This window comes from Zootoca vivipara, chromosome 1 (assembly GCF_963506605.1).
Source record: "Zootoca vivipara chromosome 1, rZooViv1.1, whole genome shotgun sequence".
NCBI lineage: Eukaryota > Metazoa > Chordata > Lepidosauria > Squamata > Lacertidae > Zootoca > Zootoca vivipara.
In genome coordinates, this window is record NC_083276.1 from 42,351,927 (window position 1) to 42,373,399 (window position 21,473).

General features: G+C 42.0%; 2 protein-coding genes across 8 annotated transcripts in view; both read right to left on the reverse strand.

Moving 5' to 3' along the window:
* INO80 (INO80 complex ATPase subunit) overlaps nucleotides 1–17,859 on the reverse strand; it is a 67,607-nt gene extending 49,748 nt beyond the window's left edge. The window contains exons 1-9 of one of the 2 annotated variants that reach the window (XM_035111519.2): nucleotides 17,224–17,859; nucleotides 7,526–7,711; nucleotides 6,656–6,822; nucleotides 6,320–6,387; nucleotides 3,607–3,768; nucleotides 3,184–3,298; nucleotides 2,426–2,640; nucleotides 1,229–1,282; nucleotides 376–579 (exon numbers count right to left, since the gene is read on the reverse strand). In XM_035111519.2, coding sequence (XP_034967410.1) covers nucleotides 376–579; nucleotides 1,229–1,282; nucleotides 2,426–2,640; nucleotides 3,184–3,298; nucleotides 3,607–3,768; nucleotides 6,320–6,387; nucleotides 6,656–6,822; nucleotides 7,526–7,668 — 1,128 coding nt within the window. In that variant the 5' untranslated portion in view covers nucleotides 7,669–7,711; nucleotides 17,224–17,859. Of the gene's footprint in view, nucleotides 1–375; nucleotides 580–1,228; nucleotides 1,283–2,425; nucleotides 2,641–3,183; nucleotides 3,305–3,606; nucleotides 3,769–6,319; nucleotides 6,388–6,655; nucleotides 6,823–7,525; nucleotides 7,712–17,223 lie in introns of both variants that reach the window. The other variant, XM_035111512.2, reaches the window with a different exon arrangement.
* A 721-nt stretch (nucleotides 17,860–18,580) lies between these two features.
* Nucleotides 18,581–21,473, reverse strand: part of EXD1 (exonuclease 3'-5' domain containing 1) — a 28,514-nt gene continuing 25,621 nt past the window's right edge. For all 6 annotated transcript variants that reach the window (XM_035111561.2, XM_035111532.2, XM_035111571.2 and 3 more), the window contains one exon: nucleotides 18,581–21,289. In XM_035111561.2, the coding sequence (XP_034967452.1) occupies nucleotides 20,648–21,289 (642 nt within the window). In that variant the 3' untranslated portion in view covers nucleotides 18,581–20,647. The remainder of the gene's footprint in view (nucleotides 21,290–21,473) is intronic.

Consider the following 21,473-nt stretch of genomic DNA (forward strand, 5'->3'; position numbering starts at 1 on the left):
CAGGCCAAAGGACACCTGGCTTATCAGATGCACTTAAAAAGTATCACTCAGACCTGCACCAATGCATCCAGAAACATTAAAAGTATTTCCCCCAGGTCAAGGGTGAGGAAAGGTTCGCCCGCCAGTTGCTTTTGGCTGAGATGGAGTTCAAGAACACCTGGGCAGCCACAGGTAATCTAAAAATAACACTAAGAGGAGCATGGCATATTTTTTAGCTGGGAATTAAACAAAAGCAGTTAGATCACAATCATAAAAAGAAATAAAAACTAGTCTGCTGTGTGTTTCATTCTCTTGACATACAGAGCACTGCAATGACTGCAGTTGATATTTCGGTTCTGCTGCCTAAATGTTCATCTATCTGTGATATAGTCTCACCTCTCTCATCTCCTCATCCAGTTTGCGCTGCTCCAGTGCCTCCTTCTCTGCTCTTTTGCGGTGTTCTTTCTCCACCTTCTCGTATTTCTTCCAGTAAAGAAGCATCTCCTTCGTAAGGCGGCGTGCCCTCGGTAGTGTCTCCTTGCAGTTCTTTTGGGCTTGGATAGCTGCTCGGCGCACCTCTCTCATACATTGGTGAGCCAGCTACCAAGGGAAAGATAGGAAAGATGGAATTTGAAGACTGCTTGGAAATGGCAGCTAATTCAAAATACTGCTACAAGATAGCAAACTGAGACTGAGCATCAGAGTCATATTATGCCTGTGCTTCATCAACTTCACTGGCACCAGGTTAGCTTATAGGCCAAATTCAAAGTGCTAGCTTTGACCTATAAAGCTTTTTTACAGCTTGGAACCAGTATATCAGAAATATTGCCTGTCTCCAGACAATCGAGATGTCTTTTTCTGGGTTCCCTTGTGATCTGAGGTGCAACAGGTGGTTACGGGGGAAAGGGTTTTGTTTTTTTCAGTAATGGCACAAAACTGTGGAATGCTCTCAAGGAGGCTTGCCTAGTACATACGTTGATGGCATTTTGGGGCCAGACAACCCCTTTTTAATTTTTCCAACATCTTTCCTTCAATTGCTTTATCTGCTTCTTTTGGTCTTTAGGGGTTTTTTGTTTCTAATGATTTGAGTTGCATTTCTGATTTAGTATTGTAAGCCCCCGGTAATTTATTTGAATGATGGCATATAAACTCCTATAATACACAAACAGAATAATGTAGATTGAAAGGTTTCACATAAAGCAAGTTTCCATCTTGTCTTAGCATTAAAATAATGTATGGTGCATCTTACCTTTCGACTGTTGCTTAAAAACAGGTTTCGGGCAGAAACTTTTTGTTTGTATGCCTATAAAGAAGAAAGAGTTAAGGAAATCATTGCTTGGTCACATTCCTAAAAAGTAATTTTACTGTTTCCAAATATATCTGAATTACAATATTAAAGTGTGACTTATATAGACAGCTGACTATCATAAAAATGATCAAGCTATGGGGCATGCTACAGCTAAATAAAACACAAATAAACATTCCCCCTCTTGAAAAGCTATGATCAATATCACCAAGGAAGTATGTCGTTTGCCTTTAATTCCTGAAAACAATTTTTCCTCCTATGGTAAAATGACTAAGTTTCACTCTACACTTGTTACTCTCTTTCTTTTAACTACATATGTGGTGGATGGCCCTTGCTCCAAAAAGCGTGGTCGAAATTAAAGGGTTTAGGAAGTCAGACCGGACCAAATTTCATAAAATCATACACAGACTTTACTAAAACAAAACTCTACAAGAGAGAAAAACTCCAAATAATTACACACGATTAAAATAACTCAGAAGGTAAGAAAACAACAAACACTAACTTATCCAGCTAATTAACAAACCCTTACACTGAAATCTCAGTAGGCTGGGCAATGGAACAAGTTGCTGTCAAAAGCCCAAATAGACGCTGACATCGGCTTGGCTGGCTGCCGAGAGCTCCCACCAATCCAGGTTTTATGGGAACATAGGCCATGGGCGTTCACCTTTTCCACCCAATTACCTTGTGACACTGGCCTTGAAGCCTTAACAGGAGACAGCTGTATGTAAGGTCATTATTTCTGAGGTTCTAGCCCATTCCCAGAAACCAGTCCACAACACAGACAATTATTTCTTCTCTACATCAACTCATAGTTATATCGCATCAAAGAGATTCGATTTTACATGCGCTCCTATGAACTTGAATACGTCCCTCTCTTTCACTCTTTTTTCATATTGGTTTACTGCTTCTTTCTAGGTAAGCAAAAGGTTGCTTATTTAAATCAAAACCAGAAAAGTAATTATAAAAAGTAAAAACACCCTAAAAGCAGACGGCTATAAACCAATATTGCCAACCCTGCAATTGACCAATAATAAAATATTAGCCTGGCCTTCTACCTCACCTTATTCTGCATTCCTGCATTTGCAGACTCTCTGCCAGCCAAATGTATTTATTTCACTCTTTTTTACTGACAAAGCTCACCTTTGGCAGCTCCTTTTTAGCAATGCTCAGCCATACTTTGCGCCTGCGAGCATTCAACTGTTCAATGGATAAATGCTTTTTCTTGGACCCTGGTGGAGGGGTATCATGAGAGAACTTGGCAAAAACTTTGGTCTGGTGGCGATGGCGCCGTGGAGACTCCTCTGACGAGAGTTCTTCATCCCGTCTCTTCTTTTTTTTCACCTTTTTCAACTTAGCTTCATGAGAACAGAAGGCCACATGATTAGTCTACCCGTTAACAAACTGAGGCCACTATTATTCATTCATGATTTTTTGTGCTATTCCTTCCAATAACAGATAGCAAGAGGACTGCTTTGAAACCTGCTCTTGATCCTATGTATAACACCTGCTAATTCTTCACTGCTCTGCAGGTCTGTAGTGAAATCACGTGAAGGCTTAATTACTGAGGCTGAACAATCCTCACTTCATTTTTATACAGAAATATCTTGTGAGAACAAAATTAACTTTTCCTCTCTCAGATGAAATTCTATTCACAAACATTAAAGAAGATAAACACAATGAGGAAGTCAAATTGAGCTGTGACAAAAATTTGGCAAAGATGCATCAAGATGTTACATAGACCTGGATAATTAGCTAGAATGTGAATGCAAGTCTGCGAAATAAGTATAGTATAATACACTGGGGGAGGATGACGGAAAGAAAAAACAAAAGTTTAGATGCCCAGTAGGAAAGGAAGTCTATCCCTATAAAATCTTAAAGTAAATCAATACAATGCCTACCTTTTAATTTTTTTTCCTCTTTGAACTTCTTTTTCTTGGGTCCTATGAGATGGCGCTGTTGCTCATAGTAAGGATCATATGTGGAGAGCAAACCTGCGCTGTAATACTGGTACTGCTGTAACTGAAGCAGACTTCAATTGTTATAAATATGTATTTTACTTATGAAATGTTTTAAGGAACACAGCTGAGCTGGAAAATTCGCAGTATGAAAAAGAAAGCTGTGCTCTTTTGTATGTCACACTAAGAAGCTGGGATGAGCAAAATAATGACTCCACGCGTCTTTGCAAGCCAGCAATCTTTTCACTGCTCTAAAACCAAAGACTGACAGGATGAAAAGCCTGGTTTTTGTACTGAAGGGCACAGGTTAGCAAAGCCACTCTCCAAAATTGTTGGCAAAGGACAAATTATGCTCTAGAATTTTACCTCTTTATCCTTGCTGTATTTACTTCGGTGCAGTTTCTTGTACTTGTGCAGTCGCAGCATATTATGAAGTTCTTCCCTAGATAGAGTAAATTCATCCTCTTCTTCCCCATCCTCATCAGTTGCTGACTCACTGTCACTGGAGTCATCACTCAGGAGAATGCTCTGCCAAAATCAAGAGGATTTTAGGTCAGTAAGAGAAATCAAGATGACCAGATTAGTGTACAATAATTCCTTTAAAATGTCTGCCTGTTTATGACTGTTAGGTTGTGAAAAAAATGAGTAACAGTCTACAGACCATCCTAAGCCCCTTAATATTTCCTATTATGTAAATAGGCGTAACCGACAAGTCATTCAAGAATTTATAAAGACAATGTAAAATAACATAAATAGCACAACCACGTGTTGCAAAGTATCAAAAAGGACTTAGTCCAAAATAAATGCAATGTCCACAGACATAAGTCGGAGTTCATATATCATAGTTCATATGAACTAACTTTTAATGAGGGTGAAAGAGGAGAGCGCAAAATATGGTCTGAAGCTCAACATCAAAAAAACCAAGATCATGGCCACTGGTCCCATCACCTCCTGGCAAATAGAAGGGGAAGAAATGGAGGCAGTGAGAGATTTTACTTTCTTGGGCTCCTTGATCACTGCAGATGGTGACAGCAGTCACGAAATTAAAAGACGCCTGCTTCTTGGGAGAAAAGCAATGACAAACCTAGACAGCATCTTAAAAAGCAGAGACATCACCTTGCCGACAAAGGTCCGTATAGTTAAAGCTATGGTTTTCCCAGTAGTGATGTATGGAAGTGAGAGCTGGACCATAAAGAAGGCTGATCGCCGAAGAATTGATGCTTTTGAATTATGGTGCTGGAGGAGACTCTTGAGAGTCCCATGGACTGCAAGAAGATCAAACCTATCCATTCTTAAGGAAATCAGCCCTGAGTGCACCCTGGAAGGACAGATCGTGAAGCTGAGGCTCCAATACTTTGGCCACCTCATGAGAAGAGAAGAATCCTTGGAAAAGACCCTGATGTTGGGAAAGATTGAGGGCACTAGGAGAAGGGGACGACAGAGGACAAGATGGTTGGACAGTGTTCTCGAAGCTACCAACATGAGTTTGACCAAACTGCGGGAGGCAGTGCAAGACAGGAGTGCCTGGCGTGCTATGGTCCATGGGGTCACGAAGAGTCGGACACGACTAAATGACTAAACAACAACATAGGGTATCCATATGGAGATAAATCAAAATAGATGTAAATACTTGAGTTCCACAGAGTTCCTCACGAGTGGTATATATCATTAGATGTCCATGCGGGCTCCTCTAATCAAGATTTAACTTTCTTTGTGATATGGGTCTATTCTGGACCCCTGGAGTTAGCCAAACAGAGACTATTGAGCAAGAAATGAAGTTCATCTTCCTGTTTAATACTTTACATCCCAATGGTTTAAATGCTGACATAGACTACAACTGTTTTTTGTAATCCCCCTGTGTGTGTTTATAATTGTTTAACTTCATCGAGCGTTGTCTTGTCTATCAGGCTGTCTCTTAAAGGGTCTATAAGTATTACCTTTGATTGATTACACCTGTTATCATCTGTAGTCAGACCTTTATATGTACTTGAGCTTTTTCTGACAATAGGAGCATTATTTGGTGTTACACCTTACGTCCTTGAAAGGTATGGACTTATATGGAGAAGATTATTACTGGTTTTTTGGGTGGTAAAAGAATGACTTGATATTCCTTTATGATACATAGCTACAAGCTTACTGAAGAAGCCAACTGTGGCGAAACAAGATATATAACCTAGGAACCTTGTCTTCACCTGTGGATATTCCTATGCCACGCCCGACCTTCATTCGGACGCATTGTTGCCACCTACCTAGACGTTGGTGAACACCTTATTCTGTGGAACTCAAGTATTTACATCTATTTTGATTTATCTCCATATGGATACTCTATATGAACTATGATATATTACTTATGACTGTGGACATTGCATTTATGTTGGACTAAGTCCTTTTTGATACTTTGCAACACGTGGTTGTGCTATTTATGTTATTTTACACTGTCTTTATAAATTCTTGAATGACTTGTTACAGCAGCCGCTGACGCCTGTTTATATAATTGACAATTGTGTTCGTAACTAGGTTATTTGTGTATGTTTGTATACGGTTTTGACCTTAATATTTCCTAACATATCTTCCCACTACCTCACCTGCTTGAATACCTAAGAAACTTTTATTATAATAATAAGAAAAAATAGTATACACTTTCAGTGCGCGAAAAGATTTTGAAACTCCCATGTCAGGATTCCCCATCTCCGCCCTGCCCAACATAGCTGCCAAGTTCTCCCTTTTTTTAAGGGAAATTCCATTATGCTGAATAGGCTTCCTTGCGAGAAAAGGGAAAACCTGGCAGCTATGCTGCCCAACTCATTCACAGATTCTTTTGATGCCTTTGTCATCACTCTAGGGCAACTGACCAGGTAAATACTGCTACAATTCTAAGCAAGCAACTGCACAAATAATGTAGGATTAACAAAATTAATTCCTCTCAATTCCATGAAACCAAGAAGTTTTAACAGATGGTGAAGTGCTTTGATAGCACTGTTATTAGAAAGCTTTCTTATTTCTGCAACTACGTCATAAAATAATGCAACAGAAGTATCAATGTAAACACATTTGGATTTCAGAATAATAAAACTCCCACCTTTAGCCACTTTCTGCTTTTCTTCAATTTGGAAAAGTTGTATAGATTCCCTTTTTCTGCTTTTGGCTCTGTTGAAACAACACAGTAAGATTAAAAAATGGTATTATTCACATGAGTCAACAGATTTAGCTGGAGAAAGCATTTATCCCTGCCTTAAGTACAAAAAAAATACATATGCAGTGATAACAAAGGCTACTAGCCTTCATTCATTTGAAAGTGGATAGTTAAATTCTGCATTTGGCAAGCATATTGGTCCTTTCCCCAAACACACGTCTACTGTCAAAGGCTAGGTTACTCACCCAATGCAAACTTAAATTAATTGTAAAGCACATTTACCAGATTGCAACACTCCGTTGAGTGAATGTGTGTTTAACATTCCAGAACTTCCTGCTCCAGATGACTCCCCAAGCAAGGAGCTTGTAGGTTCTTCTTTAACTTGTATCAAGGGACCCCCAGGCTGAGGAAGCAGAGGATTGTCATCCAATCCATCTTCACTTTCATCACTACAATAAAGTTTAAAATAATAGTTATCGCAGCAAAAAGGACAAGTGATGTATAAATAAACAACCATGCTCCATCTCAGCAAATGCTCATTTTGCTCCATCCCCAACACTGGATATATTTTAAGCCATTTATAATTTCACATATGAAAAAAGAGTACAATTTTAAATTCTAACTAAATTAAACATGATACATTTCATGCTCTTAAAGTATTATAGGAAGTTCAGGTTTTATAAGGAAGTTAAGCATGTCTCAGTTTTGCACAATATTTCCTTTTCCTCCCAAAAGGAAACCTTTTGCTTCAAAATTTTCAGAAATTCTACATAAACTACTCATATGTGAAAACTAATTATAAATTTGGTGGCATGTATTTTTAAAAAACCCACCTACTGTCATTCTCTACTACAGTTTAAGGGCCAAACCGGATGAGGAATGTTAATCCCCACCCAGTTTTGCTGATTAAAATCTGCAGCTGCTGTTTGACCCCCTTCATTATACCCCACACTATTCCCAAGAGTCCCTTAGGAACTGATTTTTTTGGGGGGGAGGGAGAATTGGGGGATGCAGAGGGAGGAAAGCTCCTTTCCATAAAATAAAGTCAGAATTCAAGCCAGGGTTCAAAGCATCCCACACACTTAAGATGAAAACAATAACATGCCTCTTTTCTATGTGTTCCCAATTCGAAGTAAGGTAAAACTTTAATACCTGGATACATTCCTGTTGAAGATAGCGGAAGTCTGACGTAAAAAATGATCCAACCGCAGAGCTTTCTCCAGATATCGCAAATAGAGGGGCGTTGCCAGCTCTGTGCAGTTGCCATCCTCTCTTGCACCCAGCTCTGAGGCCATAGAACAAGCCTCTCCTCATGCAAAGTTGCCTCCTAACGCACAGCTGTTCCAAAACAGAATGTAACTATTTAGCATCATCACATCTATTTGAAGTTCTTGCTTTTAAAAAATGTTGTTGTTGTTGTTGTTGTTGTGAATTAAATTTCTATACTGCCCTTCATCCAAGAATGACAGGGTGGTTTACAATATATATATATAAAGTAATAAATTCACAGGATCCTATTTCTTTTTGTGGGGAAGAGACGGGGATTTTTTTTTAATTGCGGCTTATATTGGGTTGACCTGTAATGCCTGTCAATCAGGTTGCTCTGGAAGATCAGGATGCTCATGTCCTATTTAAATTCTATACCAATAGTCATTGTGGTATATTTCATTTGGGGAATTACTTTTTCAAAGTTTGTTCCCATGACTGTCCAACTAGGTAACAGAACAAAATTAAACATCATGTGATAAAAAATGCTCAAATGGTTTCACTTAAGTCTTATCAAATTTTATCAGCAGGGATTATAATTCAGGTTGCAAAAAATAAATTGTTTATTTGGCCTTGCATCTAGCCCCCTGGCAAAGAGATGAGAAAGACCTGGCCTGAAACTGAGGAATATTGGTGGTTTTCTAATAGCATCTTTGGGAACCCAGAGGCTTCTTGGAAGGGTCTGTCAAGGAGAAGATCAGTAACAACCCTGTTGATCTTCCCCTGCAATGTACAGCTGCAGGAAAGAGATAGGCGTATTCTAGTTTATAAACTCAGTTCATATGAGGCAACTGTGAGGCCAAAGAGACCAAGCCAACACATTGTGTGAACTAACACTCTAGAACAATGCCGGAGAATCCCACAGAGGGGTCCATCGCAAACAAGTCAACGAGGAAAGTGTTCCACTGACTTGAAAAAAACATCTATCTGACGTGATATAAGAACTCTTTATATAAGTAGTTCATTGACAGGGATACACAATAGCACAAGTGATACAGGAATAATGTAGGAAAATGTGAATTGGCTTGCTATACACCAACATCTAGTGTTCCAAGACCATGGTAAGCCACTATAACTGTTGCATAATGCAGCATACAAGCTCACATCTCTCAACAGTTCTCGTGATATTTATTTATTTAACAGGACTTATGCTAGTTCTTCTTGCATTTGCCAGCAGATAACACAATACAGATGTCACAACTTATTTATGACATTAACACTGACGTTCAGAAATTGCATACTGCTGACTTCACCACTCACAGAATATATAATCGCAAAAGTAAACACAAGTTTCAATATTACTTTATTATTTATTAATTAACTCTTTCTGCAGTTTAATGTAATAAAAGTCTCTAAGTGGTTTACATAAAAACAATATGCATCTGCATTATCCAAATAAAACTGAACAGTTTTTATTTTACCTAAAGGTTACCAGAGCATAGACGACAGAAGTTGTTAGGCTACGGTATCTCTGTTCAGATAGGGGAGCAGCTGGGCCATTAGCCAAAGCTGATGAAGGCACTCCGTGCCATTGAGGCCACCTGAGCCTCAAGCAACAGCAAAGAATCCAGGAGGACCCCCAAGCTACGTACCTGCTCCTTCAGAGGGAGTGTAACCCAATCAGGAGCAAGCAACCTCTCATCCATCCAGTCTAGGGAATCGCCCACTAAGAGTGCCTCAGTTGTACCTGGATTGAGCTTCAGTTTTTTGCTCTCATCCCGTCCATTCTTGAGAGAAGATAACAACCCAGCACATCCAATGCCACACATGCAGATGTAAAGGAGAAACAGAGCTGTGTTTCATCTGCATATTGCCAACAGTGTATTCCAAAACTCTGGGTGAACCCACTCAGCAGTTTCATATAGACATTAAACATTATAGAGGGAGAAAATCAACCCTGTGGAACCCCACATTGAAGGCTCCATGGAGCTGCAGAGCACTCCCCAAACATCACCCTCTGGAAACGACCACCAAAGTAGGACTGGAACCACTGCAAAGTGGTGCCAACCCCCCCGCCCCAAACACAAGAGTCACTCCACAAGGATACCATGGTTGATTGTATCAAAAGCCACTGAGAGGTCAAGGAGAATTAACAGGAAAATATTTTCCGTCTTTCTTTTGACAGAGGTCGTCACACAAGGTGACCAAAACAGTTTCTGTGCCAAAACTGGGCCTAAACCCTGACTGAAATGGATCTAGAAAATCAGTTTCCTCCAAGAGTGCCTGGTTCTGGTCTGTGTCCACCAGCTCAAAACCCTATAATGACTGGAAAGGTTTAGTGTACGGTGGTACCTTGGTTCCCGAAAGGTTTAGTTGTCAAACAAATCGGCTCCCAAACACCGCAAACCTGGAAGTAAGTGTTCTGGTTTGTGAATGTTTTTCGGAAGCCAAACATCCGACGCATTTTCCACTTGAGTGCAGGAAGCTCCTGCTGCGCCTTGTTTTTCAAATGGTTTCAGGAGTTGAACGGACTCCCGGAACAGATTAAGTTTGAGAACCAAGGTAAAGGTAAAGGGGCCCCTGACCATCAGGTCCAGTCGTGTCCGACTCTGGGGTTGCGGCGCTCATCTCGCTCTATAGGCCGAGGGAGCCCGCGTTTGTCCGCAGACAGCTTCTGGGTCATGTGGCCAGCATGACAAAGCCGCTTCTGGCGAACCAGAGAATGCACCTGGGAATGGAAACACCGTTTACCTTCCCACCGGAGCGGTCCCTATTTATCTACTTGCACTTTGATGTGCTTTCGAACTGCTAGGTGGGCAGTAGCTGGGACCGAGCAACAGGAGCTCACCCCGTTGCAGGGATTCGAACGGCCGACCTTCTGATCAGCAAGCCCTAGATTCTGTGGTTTAACCCACAGCACCACCTGGGTCCCTGAGAAGCAAGGTACCACTGTATTATACTTAGGAGCTGCGAGGTAAGGATTTGCTGTGCAGAAAGGAGATCTATCAGCTAGGAATTCCCAAATGCAAGTAAGCAGGCGCTTACCAGACAAGGAAATGCAAAAGTTCACTTTGCTGGTGAACTAGAGGCGCTCTGCTCGAACTACTTCTAACTAAACATTCATGATTCCTTTTTTTCCTTTCCAGAATCTGTGCTCTGGCACATGACCTGCACAATAACAAGTTCCACCACAACTCCTTGCAAAGGGTGAATACTGTATGACTGACATTATCTTTCCCTAATAGCTGACTCTTCTAATGGAGATATCAGGGGAACCAAGAGAGCCTGATAAACAGTAGCTGGGAAGATGTTTCTTCCCCTCCATTCCACTCCAGTCACTTAGATCTGTGGATGAAGACCTGTTGATGGTGCCACATGGCCCTGTGGTAAACCATGCTGTGACTCCAGCACATGGTTTTAATATTGTGTCACCAGTTCTCTAGTTAGTATTCTTAGAAGGGAAGCAATCCTCAATCAACACTGCTATGTTCTCAACATTTGTGAGAAACTTTACTTTTCTCCCAAGCCTTCCCAAATTGGGTCTATTTCATTTCTGCCATTTTAAAATTCATGTTGATTTTTATATTTTAAAACTGCTTTTGTATTATTTTATTATATTTCTGTACTCTCCAAATATATACTCTGAATAGAGTAGTGCAGGGGTCAGCAAACTTTTTCAGCAGGGGGCCGGTCCACTGTCCCTCAGACCATGTGGGGGGACCGGACTATATTTTGGTTTAAAAAATATGAACGAATTCCTATGCCCCACAAATAACTCAAAGATGCATCTTAAATAAAAGGACACATTCTACTCATGTAAAAACATGCTGATTCCCGGACCGTCCGTGGGCTGGATTTAGAAGGCAATTGGGCCACAGTCGGTCCCCGGGTCTTATTAGTTTGGGGACCCCTGGAGTAGTGTAATAAATTCTTTTTAATAGAGATAGTGTTTTGAGCCCAGCACATTTCAAATATCAACCCTTCTGCAGGAACACACTATGCAATATTAAACTATATTAAAAACGTCCACCAGATCCAGACACTATGGGCAATGCTCAGGCCAGGGATAGTGAGAGTTGCAGTCCAGCAACATCTGGAGGGCTCTGGGTCTCGGAAGGCTCTTATAACCCATTTATATAAAAAATAAAAAAATAAAACTAATTAGGGGCACCCCAGCAGGAAAGAGAGCAACTAAATGATGGTTCTCTCTCTCAATAGCTAGCTTATCTACCTATAATGAGCACTTAGGAAAAGGTACTATTATGCAACTGCGGATTATTGTTCTGTATCCTGTCCACTCCCATACAGAACAGACAATAAGCAAATCTTGCAGAGCAACCAGCAGCAAATATTTGCACATCCAGTTGTTCTTACATGGGGTTGCCACCTTTTCATCTAGCAGGGCTCCTATAAGTTCACTTTTGTTTGACAGACAAATTATGTGCAACCAAACTTAGCATGGAGATACAGTGATAGGTGCAGGTGTTATTCCGCTATTCAGTGCTAGAATAGGTGGTTGGCAACTCTATTCAGCTTGCTTTTAAAACTCACTTTAGCACTTTGTCTCTGCTGTTCCTATAAGGGCAAGCAAAGAAAGCGCCTCCACATTTGTTGATAATTTCAACAGCTTTAATGGTGAGATCCCACAACAGAAGGAAAAGTGGTGCTGGTTAACAGCTGTGTAGTCAATATACCTGTAACCTCTTACCCATGTAGGACTTGCCTTTTCTGCTCTGGAACACCTCAGCTGTGCATTGCGTAGATTGGCAGGCTTCCCATCACTCTTTTTTCGTAGGAATGGGGGCTTCCTTGGCCACACAACAGCCAAGTCAGAATAGACAGGAACATAGAAGCCACAATTTCTGGCTTGGCTACCAAAGGCACCCAACACAGACAGTGTGAATCCCACACAATCTCAGGTGTGCCTGTGTTGACAGGTTCCTCCCACAGGGAGTCTGTGTACGGGTTCAAACCTGGGACCTCATGTATGCAAAACAACTTGGCCTGCAGAGCAAAAGCTTTAAATAAATCCTCCCTAGTCCTAGTTCATATCTGCCAGGGCTGTCGGATGACAAAGGTTCCATCCTAGGTTTTTCTCCAGTTGATGTTTGATTTAGGGAGCTGCTCTACTGAGTGTGAAATGTGGCAGCGTGCTATCTCTACCTTTTTTTGCTTCCAAAACTACTGGCTCCTTAGCTAGGTAGGCAAAATGTGTGTTTTGCCTTGTGGTGAGTTTAATAAATCCCTAGGCTAGGAGTTGAAATGCAATCCCTTATTTCCCATTTTTATGATCTTTCCCACTGGCCTACCAGGGAGCTCATAAGGTTGCTCCCCGGGAGTTTGTCCACTGGCTAGCTGCTCCCTCTTGGTATCATTCCATTTATCATAGCCTACTGGGCGTTGAATTCTTTTCCTGGGAAACCCAAAGATTTGGGTTTGGGTGAGCTAAGATTCAGAGGTTATGTTGTGATTGCTGGCTATATATTAATGTTTTCATTAACTTGCAGCTGATTGTTTATATCTTATATGCAATGATTTTATAGTCATTTGTACCTATGTAACCATCCTAGGATTGTCAAACTTCAGGGCAGGTGTAGAAGTTGAGTGAATACATCAAATAGTGTCTTCCAAATGAGCTAAATATATGCTTGGGTGTCGCAACTTGCAACGTCCATACTTACTATTCTTTTTTTAAACTTCACAGTGACCCAAGGCAACTTACATTAAAAAAATAAGAACAACCAAAAAACTCAAAATGCACCTATAAAATTGGAAGGGAGATCTAACAAATCCTGGCCCACTAAATAAAGCCAGAATGGCACCCTTCAAATAAAGGGCCAAAAGCCCAGGCAACATTTCCTGTGTTCCCCTATGTCCTTGCCTGATGAAAGTGTGACTATTTGTAGGCTGCCCATGCTTGTGATATAAGAGTACACAAACTTCAGGAAGCCCTGGAGTGCATAGGTACTGGTGACAACTGCTGAACTATGCTGGCCGCAGGATGGGAGTGTGAACTACTACTAAGGGCATGTCTTTGTGACTGCCAGATTGGTGTGTGAGGCAGGGTGGCAGCAGATATGTGTGTCCACCACCACCACTACCACAGTAAATGGGTTGGTTTCTGCCAATGCTGGCTACTGTGCAGTGTGCAGATATCATTAACACATGACACTGTGATTTGTGGGTGTAAGCAGTGTTGCCAGGGATGCTGTGGGGGAGCCCGTCAGTGTTGTTATGTTCTTCTTTAAAGTGGCATAATTTTGCTGTTTACTTTGCTGCTACCGTAGGAGTATAAGGGATACCCAACTGCATCAAGCTACTACTACATTAACGTCAGTGGCATTGACATAGCAGTACCATTGGATTCTGCTGTTAGTCAAACTGTGACTTTTATTGCATTCTCACATAATGGCAGATGAAGAGAAAACAACAGAGCACGTGATCCCTCACAAACCCATATAACCATCAGTTCTGGGTTGTGGATTACGCCACATCTAAAATCTGCACAAGCTTCTAATCAGATATTTGTATGTACGAGACTTCTCCAAAAACACTATTTGGAATCTAGTACTTTTGGAGAGATCTGCAATACTAAAACGCCTGTATGTCACAGGTTCAGTAATCTCAAATGGACAACATGTTGAAAAAGTGTTCAGGCTCTAGCCCAATAAAGGCATTATTAACTTAGTAAGTTTGTAGAAAAGCCTTATTCAAGAATAGTTAAAGAATTACTATATAACAACGAAGATTGAAATCAACATAGGAGTCCGGACAAGAATATACTTAACATAGGTAAAAACCTACCTACCACAGAAAGAAATGAGCAAACTGATAATGGATGATCTTTCAGCAGCTTAACACATTTTTATAGGTGAAAAACTACTTTAATTCTGAGGGAAGAGCTGCTTTGTAACAAATCTACAAGTGTTTGTTGTAAGTACCATTGTATGTAGTAAACTTTGCTGTTGTGTGGTAGAAAACACAGCCAAGGGGTGACACACTAGCGATATACACATCTCTGTCACACAGACCATTGACCCTTATACAAAACTAGTGCATAGGTCGCTTCGCAGCCAGTACATGACATTTGTGGTTTTGCTTCACTGGGTCAGTTGCTTCTGTGCTTAATTGGAACAGAATTGTCTTAGGTTCACTGTGCTGGGTTCCACTAAAGCGAAAGCATTTTTACCACCAGATTATGGAAATAAATAAATCCTAATTTAAAATTCTTATGTACTTTACTGAAACTGATGCAAAATTTAAAGAAAAAGTAAACAGAAAAACTAAAATCTTTTAAAGTTGAGTTTCATTTTGATTGGAATCTGTGGCTATCTAAAGTCAAAGAAAAACATATTCATGGTTGCCAAACAACAGAGTAGAAAATAATTGCTAGGAAATCTATTGATTTGGATTTGGGAAGGAGGTTCAAGTTCCGCCTTTTTCAAAGACTATGTGAATGGATAAAACTATACTGAAGTTATACTGCTATGAACACTTACTTTGGCGTTGACTTCATTAAACTTGGTGGGGTTTACTTTCAGTTAAAAGATAGGTAGGATCTGGTCATACATTTCCATTACTCATCTGTGAAATGGTAATATGTACTAGCAACCAACTACAGCAGTGTTTCCCAAACTTGGGTCTCCAGCTGTTTTTGGACTACAACTCCCATCATCCCTAGCCAGCAAGACCAATGGTCAAGGATGATGGGAATCATAGTCCAAAAGCAGCTGGAGACCCAAGTTTGGGAAACACTGAACTACAGAACTGTTTTGAAGGAAAATGTATACTTTGCAAACCTGAAGTACTATGTAAATGTTTAGCAGCGTTAAGTTTTAACCTATGCCACGTTCTTTCTCATTCTAATTTTTCAAGTAGCAATACAAGATACTCTAGTTGAACGACTGCTTTTGGCTTCTATAATTAAGATGTTAACAACATAACATTTCTAATCCCGAAGCACTAAAAAGCATGAAGAAAAACAATCAAGCTCTGATCAAAGCAGACCCATGTTGGTTTTGATACAGCAGAGCAGAGGTGGCTAACTTATGAATGGCCCTCCAGATATCCTTGACCATTGGCCATGATGGCCGAGGATGATGGGAGTTGCAGTTCAACAACATCTAAAGAGCTGCAGATTAGCTTGCCCTGCAGTAGAGGAACCAATTTAGCTGCTCAGTAGAGGAACCAATTTACCGTATATCCAAAATTTGGAAATGACACACTGTGATGGTCTAATTACAAGTAGACCATCAAAGTTCTTAGTACACTAATAAGTACAGTCAAACCTTGGTTGTCGAATGTTATTGCTTCCGGAAGCCTGTTCGGCTTCTGAAATGTTCAGCAACCGAGGCACAACTTCTGATTGGTTGCAAGAGCTTCTTGCAGACGTGCACTCAAGCAGAAGTCACGTCGGACGTTTGTCATCCAAAAGACAATAGAAAACTGGAGCATTTACTTCCAGGTTTTTGGCGTTTGGGAGCCGAAACGTTCAAAAACGGATCCATTCAACAACCAAGGTTTGTACTGGTATTTACCTCTCCTCTGTCAAAACACTACTTCTACCGAATAAACCTTGCAGGAGATGGCATAGAAGTCAAGATTAAGATGTGTACTGAAGTTTTTTAAATAACAGAAACACTCACTCATATTAGTAGTATGTATGGAGCACAGGCATACTGACTTGTGAAAGATAATAGTGTGCTTGCAACCAGGGGGCAAAGGAAGTGATAGTCATCATGTTATGCTACAAGCTAGCCAGACCTTCCAGTTAACATGGAACAGCACAATAGTAACCAACAGCCCTCCATGATTGCCAGCCTTTAATTTCCAGTTACCAAGGACAGCCCAGCAGCCAAACATTTTGGAGTGTGATCAGGATGCACTACAGATATGCATCCCAGATCAAACTACCAAATCACACCATGTGACCAGTAAGTCATTTACAGCTTCTAAGCACGCATTCTACATAATCCATGCGAACAGTAATTTTCAGATTAAAATTGCGAAACTGATAATGCACTTTTATTTCTGTTTTACGCTTGACGCTCAAGTATGCTGGGGTCTTGGAATCTGGAAGCACAATCCTGAACCCCACAAACCACACCAAAATAAAACCGAATAAAGAGTTGAACCGCGCATTCCAATGGTTTACAGACCGCATGGAAAGCAGTGCGGTTGGCAATCCTATAGGCTAAACCGGGACGCTGCTTAAGGCGGGGCTGTCAAGCCCATACGCTGAGATCCCGTTTCCTCGTCCGCCGTCTTCATGCAAAGCGCGGGGTGCGCACGTGGGCTGGGTGCGACCGACACACGCTCACCCCGGCCCCGCACGCTGCCGAAGGGTGGCACAGGCCCCGCCAAGGGCGACCTCCTTCATTCCGTGCGAGCGTTTCGCGGGCGAGGGGAGGTTGCCGGGGTCCCGCCCCCTCCGCAGTGGGGGGCGCGCGTGTGCTTGCTCTCCCTCCCTCCCTCCGCCCCAGAGGAGCGGCAGGGCCTGTCGCTTTAAGAGAAGGCCCGGCTGCCGGGACCGCTGCGGAGGGAGCGGGAAGGAGGGGTTGGGTTCGGGGGGGAAGCCGGAACCTGGCCTAGCGGGTCCCTCTGGCGCTGCCACCTGCCTCGGCCCGGGAGCCACGGCGTCTTACCTGGTGCGTGGCCCGGCTTGGGCCGGGGGTGGCTTGCGAGTTGCCCGCCCCGCTCTCTCGCGCCGGCCTCTCGCCCCGCGCTGCGCTGGCGCTGCCTGTGCCCTGCCGCGGTGCCTCTCGGCTTCTGCCTCGCCAAGATGGCGGCCGCGCTATTGCTGCTGAGGAGGCGGCGGCTGCGGGCGCTGGGACGGCGGCGGCGGCCACTTTCGCTCACTGAGAGGAGAGGAGCAGGGACACGGGGAGCCATGGCGGGGGGGAGGAGAGGCGCCATGGCCAGGCCAGAACAATCGAACTCGGCACCCCTAGCTGGCCCTCGGAGCCCCCACCTAGAAATACTCGGCGGCGTGCTTCGCCGCAACCGCCACACTGTCCCCGAGCCCACATCCCGTGCTCTTCCCCCCACATAGAACCCACAAGGACCCCTGTAGCATCGATTTGTTCATCGTTCGATTGGTTGAGTCTGGCGGTGACGGAAATTGCCGAACGCTTTCGGCCGAAGATACTGGCGTGAGTTAGCAATTCTCGCGCGATGCGCCAGCTAAAGGTTCGCGAGGGTAAGATTCCAACGGGAGCTCCTTGGAAGTGACGTAGCGTTAGGCTAACCTTGCTCCTGTGTTTAGGGGTGGGGCTGTGCAGACCTTGGTAGGCCTGCGATCAACTGAGAGCCTTTTGATTGAAAGGAGTATTTTCAAAGCCAGTAATCCAATTATCCCTGTTCGCAATTCGTCTCCACGCGGTTTCTGCAGCATGCTTTTGCCACGGCTGTTTTTTATTAAAGCCTGAAAGACTGCAAATAAATCTCTTACAGTGAATGAAATAAGATGGAGAACTGGATCCCTTTAATCAAAGGCCCCGTGCATTAATTTGATAGTACTGTACCTGGTATCAATTTCTCTTTCAGTTCACCTCCCCACCCCACCCCGCACATTTCTTGTCTTACCACTTAAGTATTAAAAGGTTTGTCACTGTGGAAAATATTGAACTATTTTTGTAACTGCCTTGCAACGAAAATGGTGCTGTATATTTTGTTCTTGCAATGTTTTTGTTTTTTGTCTTGGAAAAAGGATATAAATTCTATGTAACACTGTATGTGTTAATGTATATATATCTGGCCAGGACGTTCCTACTTATATCTCTAAAACCTAAGGATGCATTTTAGATAAGTTTTTTCATGGTCCATATTTACAACTGGAACTCTACCACAAGACAGACACCAACTTGAAAGGGCAGATTAACCTCATCATCCATGGATCTGGCTATCCCTAGTTGTGATGACTACGGTATAAGCTACTTCTGAATACCAAGTACCAAAGAATAGCCGGTTAGATTGAGAGACTGGTCAAAGGTTACAATAAGTTTTATGGCTGAGTGGCGATTTTAACACACGTCCTAGTGACTAGTCCATGTAATATATCTGCACTTTATTCAGCATTCTCGGGGGAAAGATTTAGAAATGAATACACTGTGAGCCAGGGCCATAATCTTTTCTCAGGTCTGGAAAGTTGTGGAATCCTTTTCTTTCCTTGTTAACAGTCCTGTGTGACACCTTTTAAGACTAACCAGGCTGCAATCCTGTTCCTACTTCCCAGGGAGTGATCCACATGGAATTCAGTGGGGCTTAGTTCCGAGTAATCTAGTCTTTGTTGCATGAATCCACCCCTTCTGAGCCATAATAAGACACTCAGGTGACAAGTATTAATACAATTGCAGTGTTCAAGTGTCCAGTGTTTATTTGGAACAGGTGGAGACCACAGAAGTTTCCCTCCCCTAAGTGTTTGGGAGAGCAGGAAACCCTTCTTAAAACTAGGCTATTTTTTCAATTTACCATAGGTGCTATCTATAGAACAGCAATTCCTAAAGTGTCCACAGTATAATGGAGGGGGGAGAACTTGGCCATGCACCTTTGACTTCTTAATCGCCCCACCAAGTCTAGTAGACACCAGCCACCCGTGAATGGAAGAAGCCTTTTGCTCGCAACAGTGGAGAAATAGACCAGTAAGTATGTGGAAAAATAGGATGGTAGACTAAATAGATGGTAGACTAAATTGGTCTGATGCAGTAGGGCTCCTTTTAAGTTGTTATTCTACTTATATCTGAGGAATTGTATTTTCAGGCAGCTAAAAGGGGAATCTAGGCTGCAGTGTCCAAATCCATCGGGCGAGGGGAAAAAACTTAGTATATATAACTTAACAGGTACGTCCAGCAAATTAGAATAAAAAATGTTGAGGAAACTCCCAAAAGCTCAGAAACATTAATTCTGCAGTGCATGAAAGTGAATGGGGTGGTGGTAAGTTGTTTGCCCATTCCTCAAGGCCTGTATACAGTGCAGGGGCCACCTGTTTGAAGGATGACTGCTGGATTCCATTTTGAAGCTCTAAAAGATGATGTTCTGTGCAGGTACAGGATCTATATACGTGAATGCAAAAAGACCACAAAGAAGAATCGTGACTTTTATTTTAGAGAAAAACATTCCAACTGCCTTGTGAAGAGTTTTCTTGGAAAAACCATCTACCAAAAAACCCCAGCATATTAGGTTTATATCTGAAACGTACACACTTGCATTTTAAGAAACATCTGTTCAAATTCTAACAAAGAATATACAACTTTGCCCTTCTATTTTGAAAATGAACAACTCATACTTATTTTCAAATAAGCATGCTTAGGATCCTGTCCTTACAGTTCTGCCGCTGTAATGCTGCTCAACTAAAGGCCTTTTACCATGTAATTGTTTTCCTCACAAAAAGGAAGTCTACCTTTTGAAACATAAAACAGAGTTATTCAGTACTGCATCACATGTCCAACTGATAATTGCACTTCGGAGTAAACATGGTTAGGATTGAGCTATGGGTACTTGGCGCAATAAATAACCTATATTGCTCTAGGGAGAATTTTGTGATCCAGAATGGAAAACCTGTTCCAAAGATATTGCTGCAAATGCTGTATTGGGGAGCAGTGGGGAACAGCTAATGATTCTGCAGATAATTTGTGTTTCTAGGGTTGGGGACTCCTTCCCCCCTTGTCATGAAGTTAACAATACAGGAAGCACATACATTAACTTCAGGTTTAGTTGGATAACTGGAACATTCAAATATAATGAAAATCAATGGTTCTTTGGAATAATCTGGAAAAAAAATACTGGACTCAAGACTACAGTGGTAGAATTAACACCAGCAACATTGATTGTGTTTATAGGAGTAGGAAACTCCCATACAACATGAAGGGTATTGTGTCCAGCCACCTCCAGAATTTGCTCCATTAGTGGAAGTCTTCCAATATGGTTGGTTGCCAATAAAGAATGTGAAAAGGAAACAATTTCTGCTCCTTGCCTCCAGGGCTTGGGGCTGGCAGCTGACAATTGAAATCTGAAGGCAAGACAAAGTGAACCACCAAATCACTTCCCCCCATTCTTCTGTCTTGTGGGAACCTAGAGACAGTAATCACGAGTTGTTTGAGAAAAGGGATTTCTACTCATGGCAGGATTAGACAGGGTTTGGCTAGATTGCTTTACATCTTGAAATGGGATCCTAGAATTGTTTGCTTTTGGAGGTGGAAGGGCAGAAACAGCAGATTTGTTGTCTTCATTCTTGCATTCTGTCAACAATTCCTTTATTTCCTCTTCTAAAGTCAAATCTACCTTTCTTTGTGGTTTGAACACTGGAGACGGGTTTCTCCCTTTCACCTCAGATGCTCCCAATACTGCTTTACAGCAAACAGGGCGTCTTGCTTCTACTTCAGATTCAACATTACTCGCACCAACTGTTGCCCATTGATTATTACAATGATGTGCCTGCCAGTCTTCTTTTTCAGAATTGTCCTGATCATCTTGACCCAAGAGATGGACAGGACTGGCAGTTTTAGGGGATACTGCCCTACTAGAAAGAATTAAGCCAGTACTATCGCTCTGGTTTTCTTTCGCCTTTGCTACCTTTCTTCCCATAGTTTCCGTTTGCTTTCTGACGAGGAGACCTTCCTCATTCAGCTGGAAGTTCTGCATTGCCCTTTTTCTTCGCTCCTTATAAAAATCTGCCAGTTGTCTAAGCTCTTGTGGTAGCTCCATACAAGAGATCTAATTAAAAGTCACATGCATGTAGATCAGAACTGTAGTACAGTATACTTTTTATTACTGTTTCTTTCAAGAATAGTTAAATCTACAGATAGAGCTAAAACACTGAAAGGCTCAATACAATATACTATGGCTGACGAGCACTCACTAAATAAAAAGCCATTTGGAGCATTCTGTCTAATAACTC